The sequence below is a fragment of the Gymnoscopelus braueri genome, assembly GCF_963280865.1.
Source record: "Gymnoscopelus braueri genome assembly, chromosome: 8".
Taxonomy (NCBI): Eukaryota; Metazoa; Chordata; class Actinopteri; order Myctophiformes; family Myctophidae; genus Gymnoscopelus; species Gymnoscopelus braueri.
Window position 1 is genome coordinate 2,659,046 of NC_137609.1, and position 21,305 is coordinate 2,680,350.

Here is a 21,305-nt window from a genome sequence, read left to right on the forward strand (position 1 = left end):
GTCCATAAGTTTTTTACTGAAAAAGGCGAGGGGCTGCCAGGCGCCAGCCACCCAGTGTTCACACACCGCCCCCACTGCGTAATCGGATGCGTCGGTGGTAAGAGCTATCGGAGCAGCAGGGGACGGGTGTGCCAGCATGGCAGCTTTGGCGAGAGCAGCCTTTTTTTTTAAATACATTTTTATCCCACGATTTTTGTAACCCATTTTTTTCACCCAGTGCCAATTTTCTAAGTGATCCTGGGCGCTACACCAGCCCTACACCAGCACTACACCAGTCCCCCACAGTAGGGAGGCCAGGGCCGAGCTCATGCTTCCTTCAATGCATGAGAGCCAACTGACCTTCTTGTCACCTGACAGGGGGGAGTTTCCCTGGTTGGACGTAGCGCGTGGAAGGAACACGTTATTCGCTGGCGCTGGTACACATCCCCCGTGGCGAGCATATTGGCGAGGGCAGGAGGCCCCGGCCCCCCCAGTGTGCACGGGTATGTGTCAAAAGACACAGAGTCAATCAGCCGACGGTTCGCAACGTCCACTAACAGTCTGTGAGCACACAAGAAATCCGCGCCCAGTATAGGGACCGACACAGAAGCAATAATAAAGTCCCAGCCAAACTGATGTCCATGGAAACATACGGTCACATACCTGGTACCAAACGTACGGATGGACGTACCATTAGCCACATCCAGCGGTGGTCCATGTCCGTTTCCCAAGGCGTCCGCGGCAGATGCCGGAAGGATGCTCCTCTGTGCGCCAGAATCCACCAGCAGGCGCCTACCAGAAGACGTGTCCTCAATAAACAGCAGCTCATTAATGACGCCAGCGCTAATAGCCGCTAACGACCGCCGGCTCTTGCGTTTCCCTGGTTACCAAAACAGCATGGTGGAGTGCAGCGCTTTGCCTTGGTGCCAAAACGGCGATGATAATAACATAGTCCGCTATCATCCCTCTGTGTTTGATCCCTGCGATCAGACACCCAGCACTACACCAGTCCCCCACAGTAGGGAGGCCAGGGCCGAGCTCATGCTTCCTTCAATGCATGAGAGCCAACTGACCTTCTTGTCACCTGACAGGGGGGAGTTTCCCTGGTTGGACGTAGCGCGTGGAAGGAACACGTTATTCCAACCAGTTCCCTTCCCCTCCATCAGGCGCCCCGGCTGTCATGGGGGAGGCGGTATAGCGACCAGGATTACTACATGTTTTTGTGAGGGTATTAACTACCCTAGGAGACACGGGGAGAACATGCAAACTCCACACAGAGTAGGCCCTTTCGCCAACCCCACCTAGGGTATGGGCGCTGATGACGCGGAGGAGAAGACACGCCCCCAGCGCCCACAGCGTCCCCGGCGGGAATCGAACCCAGGACCTTCTAGCTGTGAGGCGACAGCGCTACCGACTGCGCCACCGTGCCTCCTGGCGAGAGCAGCCTTAGCGTCCTCGAATGCCTGGACCCGCTCCGGGGACCAGTCCACGTCCTCGTTGTCCTTCTTCCCCTTTAACGCATCGTACAAGGGGTGCATGAGGTGAGCAGCGTGTGCTATAAACCTATTATAGAAATTAATCATGCCTAGGTATTCTTGCAGGGGCTTGACTGTGAGGGGGCGGGGGAAAACGGCGATGGCTTCCACCTTGGTGGGTAGCGGAACAGCCCCCTGGGGAGAGACGTGGTGGCCCAGGAAATCGATGGCGGGCAGGCCAAAGTGGCATTTAGCCGGGTTCATAATCAGTCCATGCTCGTTGAGCCGCTCAAATAGCTGCTGGAGATGTATCCGATGCTCCTCGTCAGATGCACTGGCTACGAGGATGTCATCCAAGTAGACAAACAAAAATTACATAACTCGCAGCACAGAGTCCATTAGCCGCTGGAATGTCTGCGCTGCTCCTTAAAGACCGAATGGCATCCTCAGGAATTGAAACAGTCCAAACGGGGTGATGACAGCCGTTTTGGGCACGTCCAATGGATGGACCGGAACCTGGTGGTAACCACGCACCAAATCTATCTTAGAAAAGATGGTGGCCCCAGCCAGGTGGACAGAAAAATCCTGAATATGAGGAACTGGGTACCGGTCATGTGTGGTAATGTTATTGAGGCGACGGAAATCACCACACGGACGCCACTTCCCATCCGCCTTGGGGACCATGTGCAGAGGAGAGGCCCAAGGACTGTCAGATCGGCGCACAATGCCGAGCCGCTCCATCGTGGCGAACTCCTCCCTGGCTATTGTCAGCTTGGCAGCATCCAGGCGGCGCGCTCGTGCGTAAACAGGCGGCCCCACAGTCGTGATGTAATGTTCCACTCCATGCTTGGCAACGGAGGCAGAGAAAGCGGGGACCGTGAGAGCAGGGGACCGTGAGAGCAGGGAACCTTGCGAGGAGGCGCTGGTACACATCCCCCGTGGCGAGCATATTGGCGAGGGCAGGAGGCCCCGGCCCCCCCAGTGTGCACGGGTATGTGTCAAAAGACACAGAGTCAATCAGCCGACGGTTCGCAACGTCCACTAACAGTCTGTGAGCACACAAGAAATCCGCGCCCAGTATAGGGACCGACACAGAAGCAATAATAAAGTCCCAGCCAAACTGATGTCCATGGAAACATACGGTCACATACCTGGTACCAAACGTACGGATGGACGTACCATTAGCCACATCCAGCGGTGGTCCATGTCCGTTTCCCAAGGCGTCCGCGGCAGATGCCGGAAGGATGCTCCTCTGTGCGCCAGAATCCACCAGCAGGCGCCTACCAGAAGACGTGTCCTCAATAAACAGCAGCTCATTAATGACGCCAGCGCTAATAGCCGCTAACGACCGCCGGCTCTTGCGTTTCCCTGGTTACCAAAACAGCATGGTGGAGTGCAGCGCTTTGCCTTGGTGCCAAAACGGCGATGATAATAACATAGTCCGCTATCATCCCTCTGTGTTTGATCCCTGCGATCAGACACTCGATCAGACACTTGATCAGACACCGCAGCCACCACGTATTGGCGGGAGGCCAGTAGTATTCTGTCCGCCTCCTCTGCTAATCCCCGGTAGTCTTTGGTGCGCACTAGAGGCGAGCTGGCCAGAGCCGTGCGCACTGGAGTCGGGAGTTGCCGCAGGAAAAGTTGGACAAAGATAAACGTAGCGTCACCTTCACCGAGCAGTGCCAGCATGTTCTCCATCAGGTCTGTGGCTTTACCGTCCCCCAATCCATTGAGGGACAATAGACGCTCCGCGTCGGACAGCTGGAACAGCCGCAAAAGCTGCTCCTTGAGCGCGTTGTACTTTCCGTCTGCTGGCGGGTCTCTCAGGAATCCCATCACCCGACGCGTGGTGGAGGAATCCAATGCTGCGACTACGTGGTAGTATTTGGTTGCATCCACCGTGATCCCGCGGAGGTGAAACTGCGCCTCAATATGTTGGAACCACGGAGCCGGATCATGTTGCCAAAACTCTGGCAACTTTACCGTAGCCGCAAACACCGCTGGGGCAACGTGAGCCGCAGCAGCGGGCTCTGCGTTAACGACCATTATAATGTTCAATCAAACGTCAGGGTCACCACTGTGGAAGTTAGTGAGAATGAGATGAACAGACGGAGTATGGAGTCTCTGATCTTTACTTCCAAACAATTGCATCATGACACACAGGTAAATCACTTCCCTATATCCCTTCCTAATCTCCTCCCATTACCACCCCACCAATCCATTCTGAGGTGAGATACCTCCATCTAGTGTCCACCTATTATCACTCTTTGGTGTCCACCACAATAGATTCATAGATAGATGGATCTATCAAATATGGATTGAAAACATACTTTAAAAGGACCACTTCACCCTTTCTTCTTTCTTTTTTTTACCCTTTTTTCTCCCCAATTTAGTCGTTTTGCCAATAGGCTCTATGCACAGCAGCCATATTGGAAAGAAATTGGGCCCCTTCCTTGCTTCCTTCACAGGTGTTACCAATGACACTAATGAAGGCTCTGAAACTTTTTAATTTCAAGGACCCCCATAACTCTGAGAGTGTACAAATGGAACCAAATGGACCCGGGAGGGTCCATTTGGTTCCATTTGTACACTCTCAGAGTTACACCCTCTCAAGGAACCATGAGGGTCCCTGGACCACACTTTGAGACCCACTGGTGTAGCAGAGTGTTTCCAGAGAGCCAACATGCACAATATCAGCACCCTGACTCTGTTTGACCAGAATGGAACAGAGCCTTCATTAGTATCATTGGTAACACCTGTGAAGGAAGTAAGAAGAGGCCCAATTTTTCTCCAAAATGGCTGCTGTACATAGAGCCTATTGATTCCTCCCCACTCACATGTTTGTGTTGTTGTCACTGCTGTTGTATCCTACCGACTCACCTGCCAGTGAGGAGCCCCTAATGGGAGGACATAGAGCCTTCATCCTACGCCCCCCAGCCCGTAGGAATACTTGCAGTGAAAAATACCACCCTCCCCGCCCCCGGCTTCCCTCCACCGAACACGGGCCAATTGTGTTCGTAGAGGCGAAAATTTAAAATGTGTCAAATCTTTGAATATATATTTCTTTTTTTCAAGCGAACATTTATAACTCAAATCTTTGCTTCTGGGGGTCCCTGGAACAAAAACAAATTGAGATGGGGGTCCGCGGCGAAATACATATCATTTTGGGGGTCCTTGAGAACCACTGATATAGAAACATGTTTTTTTTTTTAACTGTAGGATTTAGAAGACATTTGAATGCCCAGAAGCAAATATTTGAGTTACAAATGTTCGCTTTAAAAAGTATATTAGCACCCATTTTCACGATTTTTCAAAAAATAGCCAAAGAAATCTCAAAATGACACAGATACGTTCCCGGTCTTAATGGGTTAACAATTGAATTGTTTGGCTTTTAGGCTTTATAAACAAACGGTGCACAGGGCAGACGTGACAGATAACTTGCATATTTCAATAACTTTATACAAACAAAAAAACATGAATAGTGGAAATAGTAGATCTGCAAGCTCAAAACGCCCTATTTTGAAAATGTCTGAAAATGTGAAAAATGTCCAACATTTGAGACCAAATTTGGCTGGCGTCGAGTCATCTAGCATTTTTTCATTAAATTTTTTTCATGTCAAATGAAAGGAGGGATATATTGGTTAATAAGATTGAGTGAGCTTATAGAACTGGAGTCAAGTTAAAACTCTTAAGTAGAGAGAACACCACTTGACGATTTAAGCTCTGACATTTATGTCAGACATACTCTAGTATGTGAAGAGTCTAACTGGGCTATTAAAGGGAAATACCACTCATTTTCAACATTGAACTATGTCTTTAATACCAACTGTTGGCTCCGCCCCCTCAGCCAAAAGTACACTTTGCATATGTCACTGATCACATGACCTCAATCAATTATCCAGTTCTAGGCAACATAGAAGGGAGGGGGGACTTTTTTCTTATTTCCACACAACAGCTCTAAAGGTGTATTAAAGACAGTTCAATGTTGAAAATGAGTGGTATTCACCTTTAACTCATTTTGGATTAAAAATATATTTTTTGCTAAAAATAGATAAATTCTGCTTTCCTGAGGAATGGGCACCAGTCTCCCAGCCAAAAACAGTCACATTTAAACGACTATGAAGGAGGTTATTGTTGATTATTTAAAACTAGAGTCCAAGACTCATCAGATGTCAGGGCCGCTTCAAACTCTCCAAACATTTCCTCTGTCATCCCTTCTTCTAAATAGTCAATTTCCTCCTCGTGCGAAAGTCCGATCACTGATCGAGGTGGGGTAAGATGCCTAAAACATAGCCATAGCTCTGATCAACAGTCTGTGACGGGTCTTGGAGGCATGTGGAGTGATCCTGTGCTTGTGAATCGCTTGCCGAACTTCGGAGCTTTTGTCAATTATATAGTAGTAAGATAATTGCGATTAGGCGATTATGTAATAATTGCGACAGGGCCCAGGTTGAGAAATGCTCCTTTAGGAAATATTTGAAAACTTACGCCACTTGCTGCCACGGCGACAGAAACAGAACGCCGCCAGCAATGCTGACGACATCACCACTCCGAAACAAATGATCGCCGCCCTGGCGACACCGCACCCTGAAACAACACCCTCTGAGATATGCACAGTACCTGAAAATAGAACACACTGTGGTTAAAATGCAGTGGTGTAAAGTAACTAAGTACATTTACTTAAGTACTGTACTTGAGTAGAATGTTGAGGTATTTGTACTTTACTTGAGTATTTCCAATTTCCAATAGTTTTACTTCTACTCCACTACATCTCAGAGGCAAACATTGTATTTTTACTCCACTACAATTATTTGAAAACTTTAGTTACTAGTTACTTTGCAGATATAAATGATTACATTACAAAACATGCATTAACCACGTTAGCCCTATTTTATATATAGGCAATTTGAAAATAGGTTGAGAACCACTGATTTTACGACACGCAAAATGAACGTGCTGTTCATTACCGGGGTTCAGTGGTGGAAAGTAACTAAGTACATTAACTCAAGTACTGTACAATTTTGTGGTACTTTTACTTTACTGGAGTATTTCCAATTTTCAATACTTCTACTTCTACTCCACTACTGTACATCTCACAGGCAAATATTGTACTTTTACTCCTCTACAATTATTTGAAAACTGTAGTTACTAGTTACTTTGTGGATTTTGATTATTATTACAAAACATACATTAACCACTCCAGCCCTATATACATTTCGGGCATTTGAAAATAGATCTACAAGCTCACAATGCGTCGCATCACGACGCATTGTGAGCTTGTAGATCGGCTATTTTCAAACGATTTTTATACATTTGAAAATGTGTAATGAGTACTTTTACTTTCGGGACTTTAAGTACATTTTGATGCCAACACTTTCGTACTTTCACTCAAGTACATTTAAAATTCCAGACATTTACTCGCGACAGAGTATTTTGACATCGCAGTGTTGATACGTTTACTTAAGGGATTGTAGGCGAGTTCAGAGATAATTTTTTTTAAAAAACTATTGTCAAACACCGCACCTCCACTCCCCCCCCCCCCCTCCTCATCAGCAGTTCGTTTCCCCGACCACCAGGGGGTGACGCAGGGGGGACTTCTAAACGGGCCATGCCGAAAATAGGTTGCTTTATTCGGATACAATGGTGTCACTGCCCGCCCCTGCCGGTTCTCTGAATTTTTATTTTTAAATAGGCTCTTTCATGATAAATTAACCACATATATGAAGTTAAACAACTAAATTCTATCCAAACGATATCTTAAAAGTAAATTCCGTGCCTCAAAAAAGAAGTTTGAGAGCGTTTTAAAAACGAAAGTAAAAAGTTGAAACTGCCTACAGAGAAAACAATGGCGGCTCGTTCCATTTTTGTCGGCTGCACTCGGTCCCATTCGGTTTCACCCGAACAGTTCACACGGGTACGGACGCGCACATGCGCGTCCATGCATTTACGTCCCGGACAAACATAAATAGTAGGGAAAATACGGATTTCAGAAAGAGGACTGTGTTTCAATGCAGGGAAACACCCAGCATCATTATATAGTGGCTGATAGAGGGGAAAAAATGCAAAATATCTATATATAAATATTCTTAAAATGTAGGCTTAATGTTGCCTACAATCCCTTTAAGTAACATTTTGAGTACTTTTTCCACCACTGCCGGGGTTGTAGATGCTGTGCGTCTCGTAGCTGTAGTTGTAGTTCATGTGCGGCAGGCGGACTCTGCAGGTCAGGTTGGCGGATCTCGTCACTGTGACGATGGTCTGGATGTGGTGACAGCTGGGGTCGGGTGCCATCGTCAGCGAGTGCTGAACGGGATGGACGTTTCCCGCGGCGTCCAGCCAGGTCACCTCGGGCTCTGGGTACCAGCACCCGGAGTCGCACGACAACGTTAAGCCACCATCCGCTAGTCCGATGACTGAGATCGATGGCATACTCATTTCCACTGTAAAAAAAACACATAAGACATGATTATCTATCTATCGATCTATCTACCTACCTACCTACCTACCTACCTACCTAGTGGTGTAAAGTAACCAAGTACATTTACTCAAGTACTGTACTTAAGTACACTTTTAATCTCTTATAATTTATCCCATGATTTTGTAACCCTTTTTCCACCCGGTGCCAATTTTTCTAAGTGATCCACTCCCCCCACAGCCTAGGGAGCCCAGGGCCGAGCTCATGCCTCCTTCAATGCATGAGAGCCAACTTTCCCCGGTAGGACGTAGCGCGTGGAAGGAACACATTATTCCAACCAGTTCCCTTCCCTTCCATCAGGCGCCCTGGCTGTCATGGGGGAGGCGGTATAGCGACCAGGATTACTACATGTTTTTGTGAGGGTATTAACTACCCTAGGAGACACGGGGAGAACATGCAAACTCCACACAGAGTAGGCCCTTTCGGCAACCCCACCCAGGGTATGGGCACTGATGACGCGGGGGAGAAGACACGTCCCCAGCGTTAAGTACACTTTTGAGGGATTTTTACCTTACTGGAGTATTTCCAACTTTCTGTACTTTTACTTCTACTCCACTACATCTCAGAGGCACATATCGTACTTTTACTCCACTACAATTATTTGACAGCTTTAGAGTTTCAGACGCAAGACTAAAACCTCACCGACACTGAGTTTGATGGAACAGCTCTCGCCCGTGGAGCGGAACTGCGGAGCGGAACACGTGAAGGTCCCCTCGTCAGACACCCCCACGTGGGGGATGGCCAGGGAGATGTTTCCTTTGGACAGCTCGTCCTCGAACACGGAGGTCCTGTAGTGGAACAGCTCGTTCACGCTGCTGTCGGGGTCTTCTCCGGGGTCCAGGTTGAACAGGTGGACGTACCGGGGCTCCAGCTGGGCTCTGTGGAAGGAGGACCAAGGATTTTTAATCCATTAAAACCCAGGGGAAAGCATCTGTGTTCATTTTAGATTTTAGCTATAAATGCAGTGGTGTAAAGTACATTTACTCAAGTACTTTACTTAAGCACAATCTTTGAGGTACTTTTACTTTACTGGAGTTTTTCCAATTGTCAGTACTTTTACTTCTACTCCACTACGTCTCAGAGGCAAATATTTTACTCCACTACAATTATTTGAATACTTTACAGATATAAATTATTACATTATAAAACATACATTAACCACTTTAGCCCCATTTTATACCTAGGCTATTTGAAAATAGCCTGCTATTTTCAAATGTTTTAGTACTTCTACTTTTGGTACTTTAAGTACATTTTGATACCAAATACTTTTGTACTTTTACCCAAGTACATGTTTTATTCCAGACATTCACTTGTAACAGAGTACCTCTACATTGCAGTATCGACACTTTTACTTAAGTAATATAGTATACTTTTTCCACCACTGGTCTCAAACCTCTACGAACCTGGACCACTCTATCTTCTTGTCGTGCATGTCCACAGGAGGATGCACCTGACATGGAAGGATCACACCTTCCCCAGCTAGGCCCAGCACCGTCTGGGAGGGACACAGCACCTGATGCTCTCCTGGAAACCAAACAAAACAACACAACGACTTCAGTGGATGGACAGCAGAGGGAGAAGAAGTAGCTATTATTAATAAGTAGGTCGGGAGTGGCTTATTGTCGGTATCAGCCGATAACATGCGGGAGTCTGTCCCTGGTACGATGTGCTAGACCCCTGGGAGATGGCTTGCTGAGGTGGAGCGCCACACCTACCATCAGCTCCCAGTACTTACCGCACCTAAGCCGTGCTACTCATACGCGGAGTTGGCGGTGCCCGGGATCGAACCCATGACCTTGTAGTCTAAAGGCGAGAGCTCTATACCGACTGAGAATATAATATATTCAAAGATTTGCACATATTTTCAATAAAAAATTTTAAAAAAAATAATGGTTATAGCAAAAATTATTATAAAATGACACTGTATGCGTTCCCGGGTTGAATGGGTTAATGGCTTAATAATGCCATGAATTTAGTGACCGGATAGCTCATTAAAAAATATATATATATTAATATATTGAGCATTAGTGAGGACCGAAGATAAGGATGATAATGGGTGGAGTACTCTTTCAAGTGCAAAATGGAAGTTCTTCCAGCACTGCAAAACACTGTTTGAGAATCACTGGGGAGTTAAGGCACTCCCAGTGTTGCCAGAGTTTGCGAAAGAAACAAGCAACCAAGTCTACGAAAACAAGCCCAAAAGAAGCGACTACTGGCCACTGAAATTGTTTGAGAACCACTGATTTAAACAGTGGTGGGAAAAGTACTCAAATATTTTACTTAAGTAAAAGTATCAATACTGCAGTGTAGAAATACTCTGTTACAAGTAAAAGTCTGGTAATCAAAATGTACTTGAGTAAAAGTACAAAAGTATTGATATCAAAACGTACTTAAAGTACCAAAAGTAAAAGTACCCATTATGCAGAATGTCCCATTTCACAAGTTCCCTGCTGTGACCTCCGCCTCTCTGCTGGAACTACATACTTAAAGTAAAAGTACATACTTAAAGTAAAAGTACTCACTGAGTCAAACGTTTCCGAAAATAGCCGGTCTACAAGCTCACAACGTGTCACAGCTTGTAGATCAGCTATTTTCGAATAGCCAAAGTCCAAAACAGGGCCTAACAGATTATTCCAGTTATGGCATGTTTAGTATTAAAAGGTAGGGTAAGTGATATTCCTTTGTTAAAATTAGTGTTAAATAACTATATATGATAATGATCATTGCTAGAGTGTTTTATCAGTAACAGGGGTAAACAGGAAATACATGTCCAGGTGGGTTGTCAATTTCAGCCAATCAGGAGAGAGAACCCTTTCATCAGCTTCAATTTTATATTGCTCCAGTTCCAATTGTGTCTGCTCACTTCTTTGCGTCAAAAGTATCACATCTACAAGCTCAAAACGTGTTGCTTCACGCCGTGTTTTTCGAGCTTGTGGATCTGATAGCCTACTTTTGATGCTTTTGTGTGACGCTGTATGATCAAGTACGGCTTTACTTTACGGGGGAACAAACACAAACAGTTAACCCATTAAGACTGGGACCGCATCTGTGTCACTTTAGACTTTTTATTCAAGTAAATTTTGAGTTCCGGACTTTTACTTGTAACGGCGTATTTCATTGCAGTATTGATACTTTTACTTAAGTAAAACATGCGAGTACTTTTTCCACCACTGGTAGATACGAGATTTCTGCCCGACATGTTTTACATTTTGTGATACAATGGTTCATAAATATAGGTCAGAATGTGATGGTGTGGTCAGTCGCCCCCTCAGCCCGGATATGAGCTTTATGTAAGAGCTGTGTCCCAGAGCTACTACTACATTTTTCTAAGTGTCGGAGTTTGGAAGCGCTCGTTTACAATAACGCAACGTCCTGCTGCCTCCTGCATTATGTGCAATTTCAAAACAGGTGGTACGCAGGACCAAAACATAATCACCTGCACGGACAGATAGTAGCTCATAACATGTATAGGGTGGATTTTTATGAAACAAAAACTTTGCAGATACAGCATGTAACAGTAAAACATGTGAAGTACTTCTTCCATCAATTTACAATGTATTTATTTAGCTTTTACCAAAGAGATTTACAGTAAGCAGTAATCAGATGCATAGAAATTGTAATTCAAGATCATAGGTAAAAAACCAAGAACCTATAAATGAAGTCTAAACGGTATAATATCAACAAAACAATAAAACTATAATCTATTGAAACTATAGCCTACACACTATAGGAGGCCAGGTCAACAAATGAGCCATGGCATCTTTGAACCTGGAACCTTTCACTATGAATTGAGTACAAAGGACCCCAATGGAAACAAACTAGCCAATGGCTTTCTTGGGTTTTTTAATTCCTATTAGCTGACCTTGTATTGAACTGTACTTCATGTGCTCTTTTTCTGCAAACTTCTAATAAAGTATTCAATCAATCAAGCAAAGCTGTCTACATAACATGTTATCTAAATCAGTGGTTTCCAAACTTTTTTAGTAGGAGAGCCAAAGGAGAAATATGATGTATCCTGTCACCCAAACTATAGTGTAAAAATAGAAGATCAGATCTTGTAGATCGGCTATTTGTGAGCTTGTAGATCGGCTATTTTCACTTCTTCTGAAAAGTTACATTTGTGGAATTTCTTTAAATCTGGTTTATTTTATTTCATGAAATTCTTTTTTTGAATGTATGAAAAACTGAACATATTTTATTACATTATTAAAAAAATTTGAAAATCTTTTGAAATGACAATAATCGCGACCCACCAAAACCAGCCCGCAACCCACAGATGGGTCCTGACCCACAGGTTGAGAACCACTGATCTAAATCAGTGGTTCTCAGACTTTTTCGTGCCAAGGACCCCCAAATTTATATGTATGTGGCCACGGACCCCCACCTGAAAATGTGTTGTGCCAGGGACCCCCAGAAGCAAAGATTTGTGTTAAAAATGTTTTTCAAAAAACACTTTGCACACATTTTCAAGATTTCTCAAAAATAGCAGATATACAAGCACTCTGTGCTATGAACTTGTATATCTGCTCTTTTTTAATAGCCAAAGTATAAATGATGGATTAAGTTGTTAAAATTATTGTGACGCTATATTAACACATTTTGCTTGGGACCCCCTGGTACCCCCCCCCCCCCCCCCCACGGACCCCTGGGGGTCCCCGGACCCCACTTTGAGAACCAAAATGATCTAAATAACATCACTGTTGCTTATTTCACTCGCAAACTCTGGCGACACAAGCAAGTCCCATAAGTGGCCTCTTCTTCCCACGCTCCTTTAAATGTTAAACAGCCCCTCCCTTCCCTGAGGGGGTGACTGGAACTCCATTCAATTCAATCCAAAAAGTACTGTACTTAAGTACAATTTTGAGGTATTTTTTTTACTTTACTGGAGCATTTCCAATTTTCAGTACTTTTACTTTTACTCCACTACATCTCAGAGGCAAACATTACACTTTTACTCCACCACAATTATTTGAAAACTTTAGTTACTTTGAAGAGTTTGATTATTATTACAAAACACACGTCAGCCCTACATTTCAGCCATTTGAAAATAGCAGATCTACAAGCTTACGCGACGCACTCTTGTAGATCTGCTATTTTCAAAATGATTTCTATACATTTGATAACTTCTGCATTCTGAATACTTTTACTTTTGTACTTTAAGTATATTTTGATACCAATACTTTTGTACTTTTACTCAAGTACATTTTGATTACCAGACTTGTACTTGTTAGGGCACAGCCACACCGCACTTTTATTTTACCTCTGGGGCGGAATTAGCCCTGAAACATGACTGTCATACCATGACAGTCATGGTGCCGAGTCCCCCTGGTCTAAAGTTGTGTTCGATTTTTTCACATTGCCATCTCTCACATAAACATAAACGTTCAGATTTCAAATATAAAGTGCTTACCACCGAGCCACGAATGTTACAAGGCGATGCGGACCGCGATGAGTACCCGTATCTCCCGTATTGTTCAATAAAAAGCATTTTAATCCCATCGCCGGCCATTTTCTTTTTTGTTTTGTAATGTATCAGAGTGCAATACACCTCCCAACCATTAGTGTCGCATGGTTGAAAGTATCGGAGACAATTTGGAGAAAATGGCCGGCGATGGGATTAAAATGCTTTTTATTGAACAATACGGGAGATACGGGTGCTCGTCGCGGTCCGCATCGCCTTGTAACATCCGTGGCTCGGTGGTAAGCACTTTATATTTGAAATCTGAACGATTATCTTTATGTGAGAGATGGCAATGTGAAAAAATCGAACACAACTTTAGACCAGGGGGACTCGGCACCATGACGCTTGTATACAAGCGTCATGTGAACCATGGCTAGGGCGGAATCTGCCAATGCTTTGTCAATGCAAATGCGTGGATTCTTGGAAAAAATGCGCAAGACCATGAATCCACGCATTTGCATTGACAAAGCATTGGCAGATTCCGCCCCAGAGGTAAAATTAAAGTGCGGTGTGCCCTAAGGGCGCGCTCCCACCAAAACATGGTCGGCTAGCGTTAAACGCAGGTTGTGCAGCCAGCGGATTCTAAAAAACGGGAGTGAGCACCTGTCACTCACTTTCAAGACGGTCCGTGTATTTTTCGGCCATTTGAATTCTAATTTTATATTTGGTAAACGAACTTCGGAAAACGGTGCGTTCTCTAAATACTATTTAGAAATGGTTAAACAAAAAACAGTATTTGATAAATGAAATTCGGAAAACGGTTAGTATTCTAAATACTATTTAAAACTGGTTAAACAAAAAACAGAAATAGGTATTATATGACCCGATTCCCGATTTTCGTTGGTGTGGTTCTAAACAGAATTAGGAATTTAAAACAACAGTGCGCAAAGCCGTACTGAATTCTGTGTCTCCATATACCAGGCGCGTCTGTGCTATAGCCACGCCCCCTTCTTTGACGCACCCGGAACTGATGAGCAGACTTTTATTTATCGACAATAAATCAATATAAACAAACAAAAAACACGCACAAACGCTGGGAGTTGTCTTAGAAGAGAGCCTTAGAATGGCTAACGTTGGATTTATGAATATCAAAAATCGCTAAAATAACTATTAAACAGTGGTGGAAAAGGTACTCAATTTGTTTTACTTAAGTAAAAGTATCAATACATGTAGAAATACTCTGTACAAGTAAAAGTCCGGAATTCAAAATATACTTGAGTAAAAGTAAAAACAGTATTTGTATCAAAATGTAGGCCTACTTAAAGTAACAAAAGTAGAAAGTACTCATTATGCAAAAACTTTCCCATTTCACAAGTTTTTAAATTATAAAAATCTTTTGAAAGTCGCAGATCTAAGCTCACAATGCATGGCATTGTGAGCTTGTAGATCGGCTATTTTCAAATGGCCGAAATGTATCTAGGGCTGAAGTGGTTAATGTATGTTTATACATTTCTGTCTAATGAATCAATCTGATTGGCCAGCTAAAAATAATGGCATTCTGACATACCGTATATCAATATCAAGAGTGATTGTTTATTATATCCACAGTAATACCCATTATTATTATTAGTAATTAATTCTTATTTATTATTATTATACAGTTGTTGTTGTTATTATTATTACTTATACTCATAGTAGCCTTGGTTAGCTTTGGATTCATGAATATGAATTATCGCTAAAATGACAATGAAATTGATTATGTATAACCATAGAGTTATAATATATATAATATTTGTTTCAGACCTGTGGATCCATATAAAAGACAGCACATAATATAAAAAGAGACAGCAGTATATAACAAAACAAAAAGATCACTCAAGCACCCACCCCCCCACCCCACCTCACTCACACATACACCAATACATGAGGCGGCTGTCTAGCTCTAAGTCAAAATATTCAGGCAAATTAATTAGAAAATATAGAGGCTATTATGCCAGTGTTCTCTGAGCCTGGATGTGTATCGATAACTGCTTCTCATAGGGCTTGTTAGAGCCTCTATGAGGCTGTTCTCGGACACATCAAGCCAACACATACAATTGTACATCTACTGTCTTAAAAGTGCATCACATGTAGGCACACCAGCGGACACAAACAATTGACTGGCATTATGCCATCTGGGAATGTGGAGCAACAACCTCATACCATCATTATAAGCCACTCTGAGCCTCTGCATACTTCCACTATGTACGAATGCCAGAAATGAGCCGTATACAGAGGTGTGACATAGGCTCTGAACAGTGAACACTTAACATCAACAGAACACATAAAACATTTCAGGAGCAGCATATTGGCCTGTGCATACATTGTCTGTAGACATCTCTGTGTCCATCCAATCATCACAGTGAGGACATGACCAGTATGTTATTTCCTTGCAGATTATGAGAGGACTATCACACAATCGAAAAGCAGGGAAAGATAATTTCCTGTTCTCTCTGCTTCTCACGATCATGATGTTACTTTTTTTGGCATTATATTTTAGGTCAAAATCTTTGCAATACTGTGTGCAAATCTTCAATAATTGTTGAAGCCCAGCACTATGGACTACATATAACTAAATCATCAGCATACATGAGATGATTGACAACAGTGTCACCCACACAGCCAGTGGTGCACCCATTTAACATTAAACAACTTAAAATCCCTCCCTGGCAGACCCCATTACTGATATGGAATGGTTCAGAAATGTAATTGCCCCATTTTGCCTGAAACATCTGACGGGCATACCAAAAGACTAGTGTTCTTACTAAGTATTTTGGAACACCTCTATCAATCAATTCCATAAATAACTTTGCATGATTACTCTATCAAATGCTCTGGAACCATCAATACAGCACAAACATACACACTATTATCAGTAGTGAGAACACACATCTCCAGCCTAGTTAGGAGGATTCTTTCCATTGACTTGCCAGACACTGGCAAGTCAATTAGGTCTATAATTGTCCATACTATTTAGCTTCCCAGCCTTGTCTTTCAGGACAGGCACCAACAGTACAGACATAATGGATTCAGGAAGAACACCATGAACCATGAGGCCTGTGAAACACATAGCAAGCAGTGGACAGAGCCTATAGCTGGCATACTTTAGGTGTTCTGCAGTAATATAGTCCAAGCCACAAGCCTTGTTATTGTCAAGCAACTTGATGGCAATCTTGTCTTGGCCACAGACACCCTCAATATTAGATGGTAAAGAGGTTTTACAGTTATTCATGACCTTGACCTCTTTCCAGAAGTCATCATAGTTGCTCTTTTGCAGTTTCCTAGCAAGCGAATCAGCCCTCATTGTGTTCCCCAACTTCCCCTTTGTCTTAATAAAACAAAGAGCATGTTTAAATTTAGCATTTGTTTGTTTTTTACGCTCAAGCAAAACCCACTGTCCAGGCCTACCTGCCTCAGACCAGATCAGAGTTTAAAGGCCTCTCTGGCTTCAGAGTGTTTCTCAGCCACATACTCATTCCACCCAGGTTTGATGTTAAAAACCTTGTTCTTAAATTTACAGAAGGGCTCCGGCTCACTAGAGATAATTAAAGCTGACACAATATTATCATACATGGTACACAGTTCAGTAGCATGATGTGGGTCTGTACAGTTCACATTTAAAAACATTAGGGAATGCCTAGTCAAGTCAAGTCAAGTCACCTTTATTTATATAGCACATTTAAAAACAACAGAAGTTGACCCAAAGTGCTTTACAATCACAATAGCATAACCTAATAAAAATACAGCATAGTAAAAGAAACATAAGGCAATACCTAAACAAAAACACCAAAGATAGGAGAACATAAAAGTAATACAAACTAGAAAAAGTGCTCCTCGGAGCACAGGTCTCCGCCAGGTCAGGTAGATTATTGTGGCCTCCTGGTGGCGCTATAATAGGCCAATGTGAAAAGGGTGCCATTTCTTATTAGGCCTTGCACGACAATCGGACACTGCATTCATGATTTGAGAAATTTTGTTCCAAAAATGTGGTTTGCTAAATTAGACCTGCTGGTGGCGCTATAACAGGCCAATGTGAAAAGGGTGGCATTTCTTCCTGGGCCAAGTGGGAATCTCTGTGGAAAATTTCACGGAAATCGGATGCTGCGTTCATGATTTGAGGCATTTTGTTCAAAATGAACCAATCCTGCAAACTTTGGAAGCCAATCTTAACCAATCAGGATGGAATATGGTAAATCGGACAGATCCGTGATGATCACATGACTATAGAGATACTGTCTACCGATTTGCGTGTTTTTTGGAGAAAATCTGTAGGAGTAATATCCAAAAATGTGTTTTGCAAAAGTCGGCCTCATGGTGGCGCTATAAAAAGCAGATGTGAAAAATGCAGGGCAGATGTTTTTCCTTGGCCTCTGGGGAGTGTGCGTGCAAAGTTTCACGCAGATCGGTGCAGTTATAGGGAAAAACGTGAATCGGCCTATTATAGCGCCACCATGAGGCTGTTAGGAAAGTTTTCAAGTGGCATTTCTTCCTGGGCCAAGTGGGAATCTACGTGGAAAATGTCACGGAAATCGCATGCTTCGTTCATGATTTGAGGCATTGTGTTCAAAATGATCCAATCCTGCAAACTTTGGGAGCCAATCTTAGCCAATCAGGATGGAATCTGGTAAATCGGACAGATCCGTGATGATCACATGACTATAGAGATACTGTGTACTGATTTGCGTGTTTTTTGGAGAAAATCTGTAGGAGTCATATCCAAAAATGTGTTTTGCAAAAGTCGGCCTCATGGTGGCGCTATGACAGCCTGATCTGAAAAATGTGGGGCAGAGGTTCTGCTGGGACATCCAGGGAGTGTGTGTGTGCAGTTTCACAGCGACCGGGCCAACGGTGGCGGAGATTAGCTGGTCGCAGACAAGGACGGACACACACACACACGGACACACACACGGACGGACGGACGGACGGACGGGGGGCAAAACATACTCTCTCGCCATGCCTTTCGGCCTGGCGGAGACAAAAAGAGGAAAAATACATTCAATGGCCATAGGTTAAAATTGCCCTCAGACTGAGCTGAAGGCAATGGAGAAGAGGTGGGTTTTTAGAGTGGATTTAAACCTTTCAATGGTGGAGCTGGACTTAATGTGCAGTGGTAAATTGTTCCAGAGTGTGGGCGCAATAACAGAGAAAGCCCGGTCACCTTTAGTTCTAAGGTTTGTTGGGGGAATGTCGAGGGGCATTTGGGAAGAGAACTCTGAGGGTAGGAGGTGCAGAAAGTAGGTCAGAGATGTACTGTGGCGTGAGGCCATTTAAGGCTTTAAAAACAAAAAGTAAAATGTTAAAATCAATGCGATGTTTCACTGGTAACCAGTGCAGTTGGGCCAGAACCGGGGTAATGTGCTCTCGCATCCTAGTTCCAGTCAGGAGTCTAGCAGCAGAGTTTTGGACCATCTGCAGACGGGAGAGAGTAGACTGAGCCAGCCCATGGTATAACGAGTTACAGACAGTAGTCCAACCGAGAGGTAATAAAAGCGTGGATGACTGTTTCCAGGTCCCTATGAGTTAAAATGGGCTTCAATTACAAAATACAAAACTACTGCTCACTACACTTGAAATTTGTTTATTCAAGTTCAAGGAGGAGTCCAAATAAACACCCAAGTTTTTTACAGTGGTGTGCAAATTTGCAGAGAGGGGGCCAAGAGCGCTTTTTAGGCCAGTGATGGACTGTTTCGGGCCAAAGATAATAATTTCTGTTTTATTAGGCAGGTTTTATTAGGCCTAGGCAGTTCTATATTTATATCTTTTTTATAAATTGTCTGTCAAGAATATCTATCAATGTCCTCTTTTGGTCAGTTTTAGTCAGCTTCCCTGTGTTAACAGCACTACCAGTAACAGTCAGCTGGGGTACATTCTCAACATTAATCATCATAGTAATTGGTATATGATCCGAAGTGGCTAGCCCATACCAAAGCCATGGCCCATACATAATCTCTATATTATCCAGGGAGGCATGAGCATATGCTGTAGACATACAATAATTTACAACTCATTGTGAAAAGTAAAACACCAAACATCATTGACGTTGCTATGACGGGAAACGCCCTGCAGGGGTCCATAAAGGTCTAAATTAATAAGAAATTAAGAGCTTATTTCTCTTTGCCATATTTTCCATTTGTAATTAATTAGATAATGAATACTAACAAGGGATCATTTATTGAAATAAAACATCATTTATTTAAAGATAAAAAACTTAAATATTCAAACATACAATATAAATAAATAAAAATCATGCAAACATAAATTAAGTAGAAAACATAAATATAAATGTAAATAGAAGGTTATAAATGTGGGTATAATAAACAATGACTATGGGTTGGCCTATAACTAATAATAATACTAATAATAATAATAACGGTATAATAATAACTAATAATTAATAGCTAATAATATTAGTAATGGGTATTACTATGTGAATATAATAATAAACACTCTTGATATTTATATACTGTATGTCGGAGTGCTTAAGGCCCATTCCTTCTCTTTTTTTTTAGCTGGCCAGGTGGATTGATTGATTGAATATTTTATTAGACGGAAATGTATAAAGATACATTAACCACTTCAGCCCTAGATACATTTCAGCCATTTGAAAATAGCCGATCTACAAGCTCACAATGCCATGCATTGTGAGCTTGTAGATCTGTTCAAAATATGCACGGATGTTTAAAGTTTGGAACGGAATGGAAAATTTTAGGAACGGAGCGAAACTACCCATTTAAATCGCTTATTTAGTCAGCCTGTGGCCATGTTTCCCATTGTAGCCAAACCGGGAGCAGTACTGGCAGCGGACGTAGGGGGGTTTTCCGGGTTGAATGGGAAACATGGCCACAGACTGACTAAATAAGCGATTTAAATGGGTAGTTTCGCTCCGTTCCTAAAATTTTCCATTCCGTTCCAAACTTTAAACATCCGTGCGGCTTGGAATCTACCATTAGTTTTGGGATACGACGTATACAAAAGGGTAAACAGCGGAGCCTTGGCGGACGTATACCCGATTCTGGAAGGTAACGACATAGAACCTCATCTCGGAGCTGTATAGCGGAGTGAGAGGTTCTTTATGGAGCTAGGTGGGAGCGTGCCCTTAGGGCGGGCGTCGCTATAGCACAGCGAGTTCTCTCTAACGCTCTGCCAGGCGCTCGGCTCTGCTCATAGACAAGGAATGCCACTGCCCTGCGAGGGCTCCAACTGTAAACAAATATACAAAACCACTTCGCTACTCACCAAAACAAAGACTATGTTTGTGTTGTTGAAAGTCTGTTCTCGGAGGTGGGAAGCCTCTCAGCACCCCACCTTCTCTGTAAAATACACGTTTGGGCAGAAAAGAAAATATTTTACCGGAAGGAAAAACTTGTTTTGGTTGCTCCACTGCGCCCTCTACATATCTGGTCAATGGGACTTTTCTATCGACCAGATTTTTCCTTCCAGTGAAATATTTTATTTTCTGGCCAAAAAGTGTATTTTAGAGAGAAGGTGGGGGACTGAGAGGCTTCCCACCTCCGAGAACAAACTTTTAACAACACAAACTAGCCTTTGTTTCGGTGAGTAGCGAAGTGGTTTTGTTTATTTTTACTTCAGTTGGAGCCCTCGCAGGCCAGTGGAATTCCTTGTCTATGAGCAGAGCCGAGCGCCTGGCAGAGCGTTTAGAGAACTCACTAACGCTCTGGACCAGAGCTACCTTTGCCTTCCCTGTCGGTTACAGTTGTTAATGTTAACCAAATAACTTTTAATGTAAAAAAACAAAACAAAGAAAAAACACTTGCAGAATAACTTTTATAAGTAACGTACCTGAGCAGCTGCTCCTTATCATTAGCAGGAAAATGTAGGAATAATTAATCCACTTCATGATGCGTTTTACACACATGTTTATAACATACATTCAATACAAAACATTCCAGCGTTGTGACGCTGCTTGGAGGCG

At 43.1% G+C, this 21,305-nt stretch overlaps 1 protein-coding gene across 3 annotated transcripts in view; it reads right to left on the reverse strand.

Moving 5' to 3' along the window:
• Positions 1-21,305, reverse strand: part of LOC308090414 (V-set domain-containing T-cell activation inhibitor 1-like) — a 183,593-nt gene extending 162,288 nt beyond the window's left edge. For all 3 annotated transcript variants that reach the window (XR_013933619.1, XM_080435583.1, XM_080435584.1), the window contains exons 1-5: positions 21,173-21,305; positions 9,336-9,456; positions 8,575-8,810; positions 7,598-7,897; positions 5,946-6,077 (exon numbers count right to left, since the gene is read on the reverse strand). Coding sequence is in view for 2 of the 3 variants with exons in the window: in XM_080435583.1 (XP_080291709.1) it covers positions 5,946-6,077; positions 7,598-7,897; positions 8,575-8,810; positions 9,336-9,456; positions 21,173-21,263 (880 nt within the window). In the remaining variant the exon portion in view is untranslated. The remainder of the gene's footprint in view (positions 1-5,945; positions 6,078-7,597; positions 7,898-8,574; positions 8,811-9,335; positions 9,457-21,172) is intronic.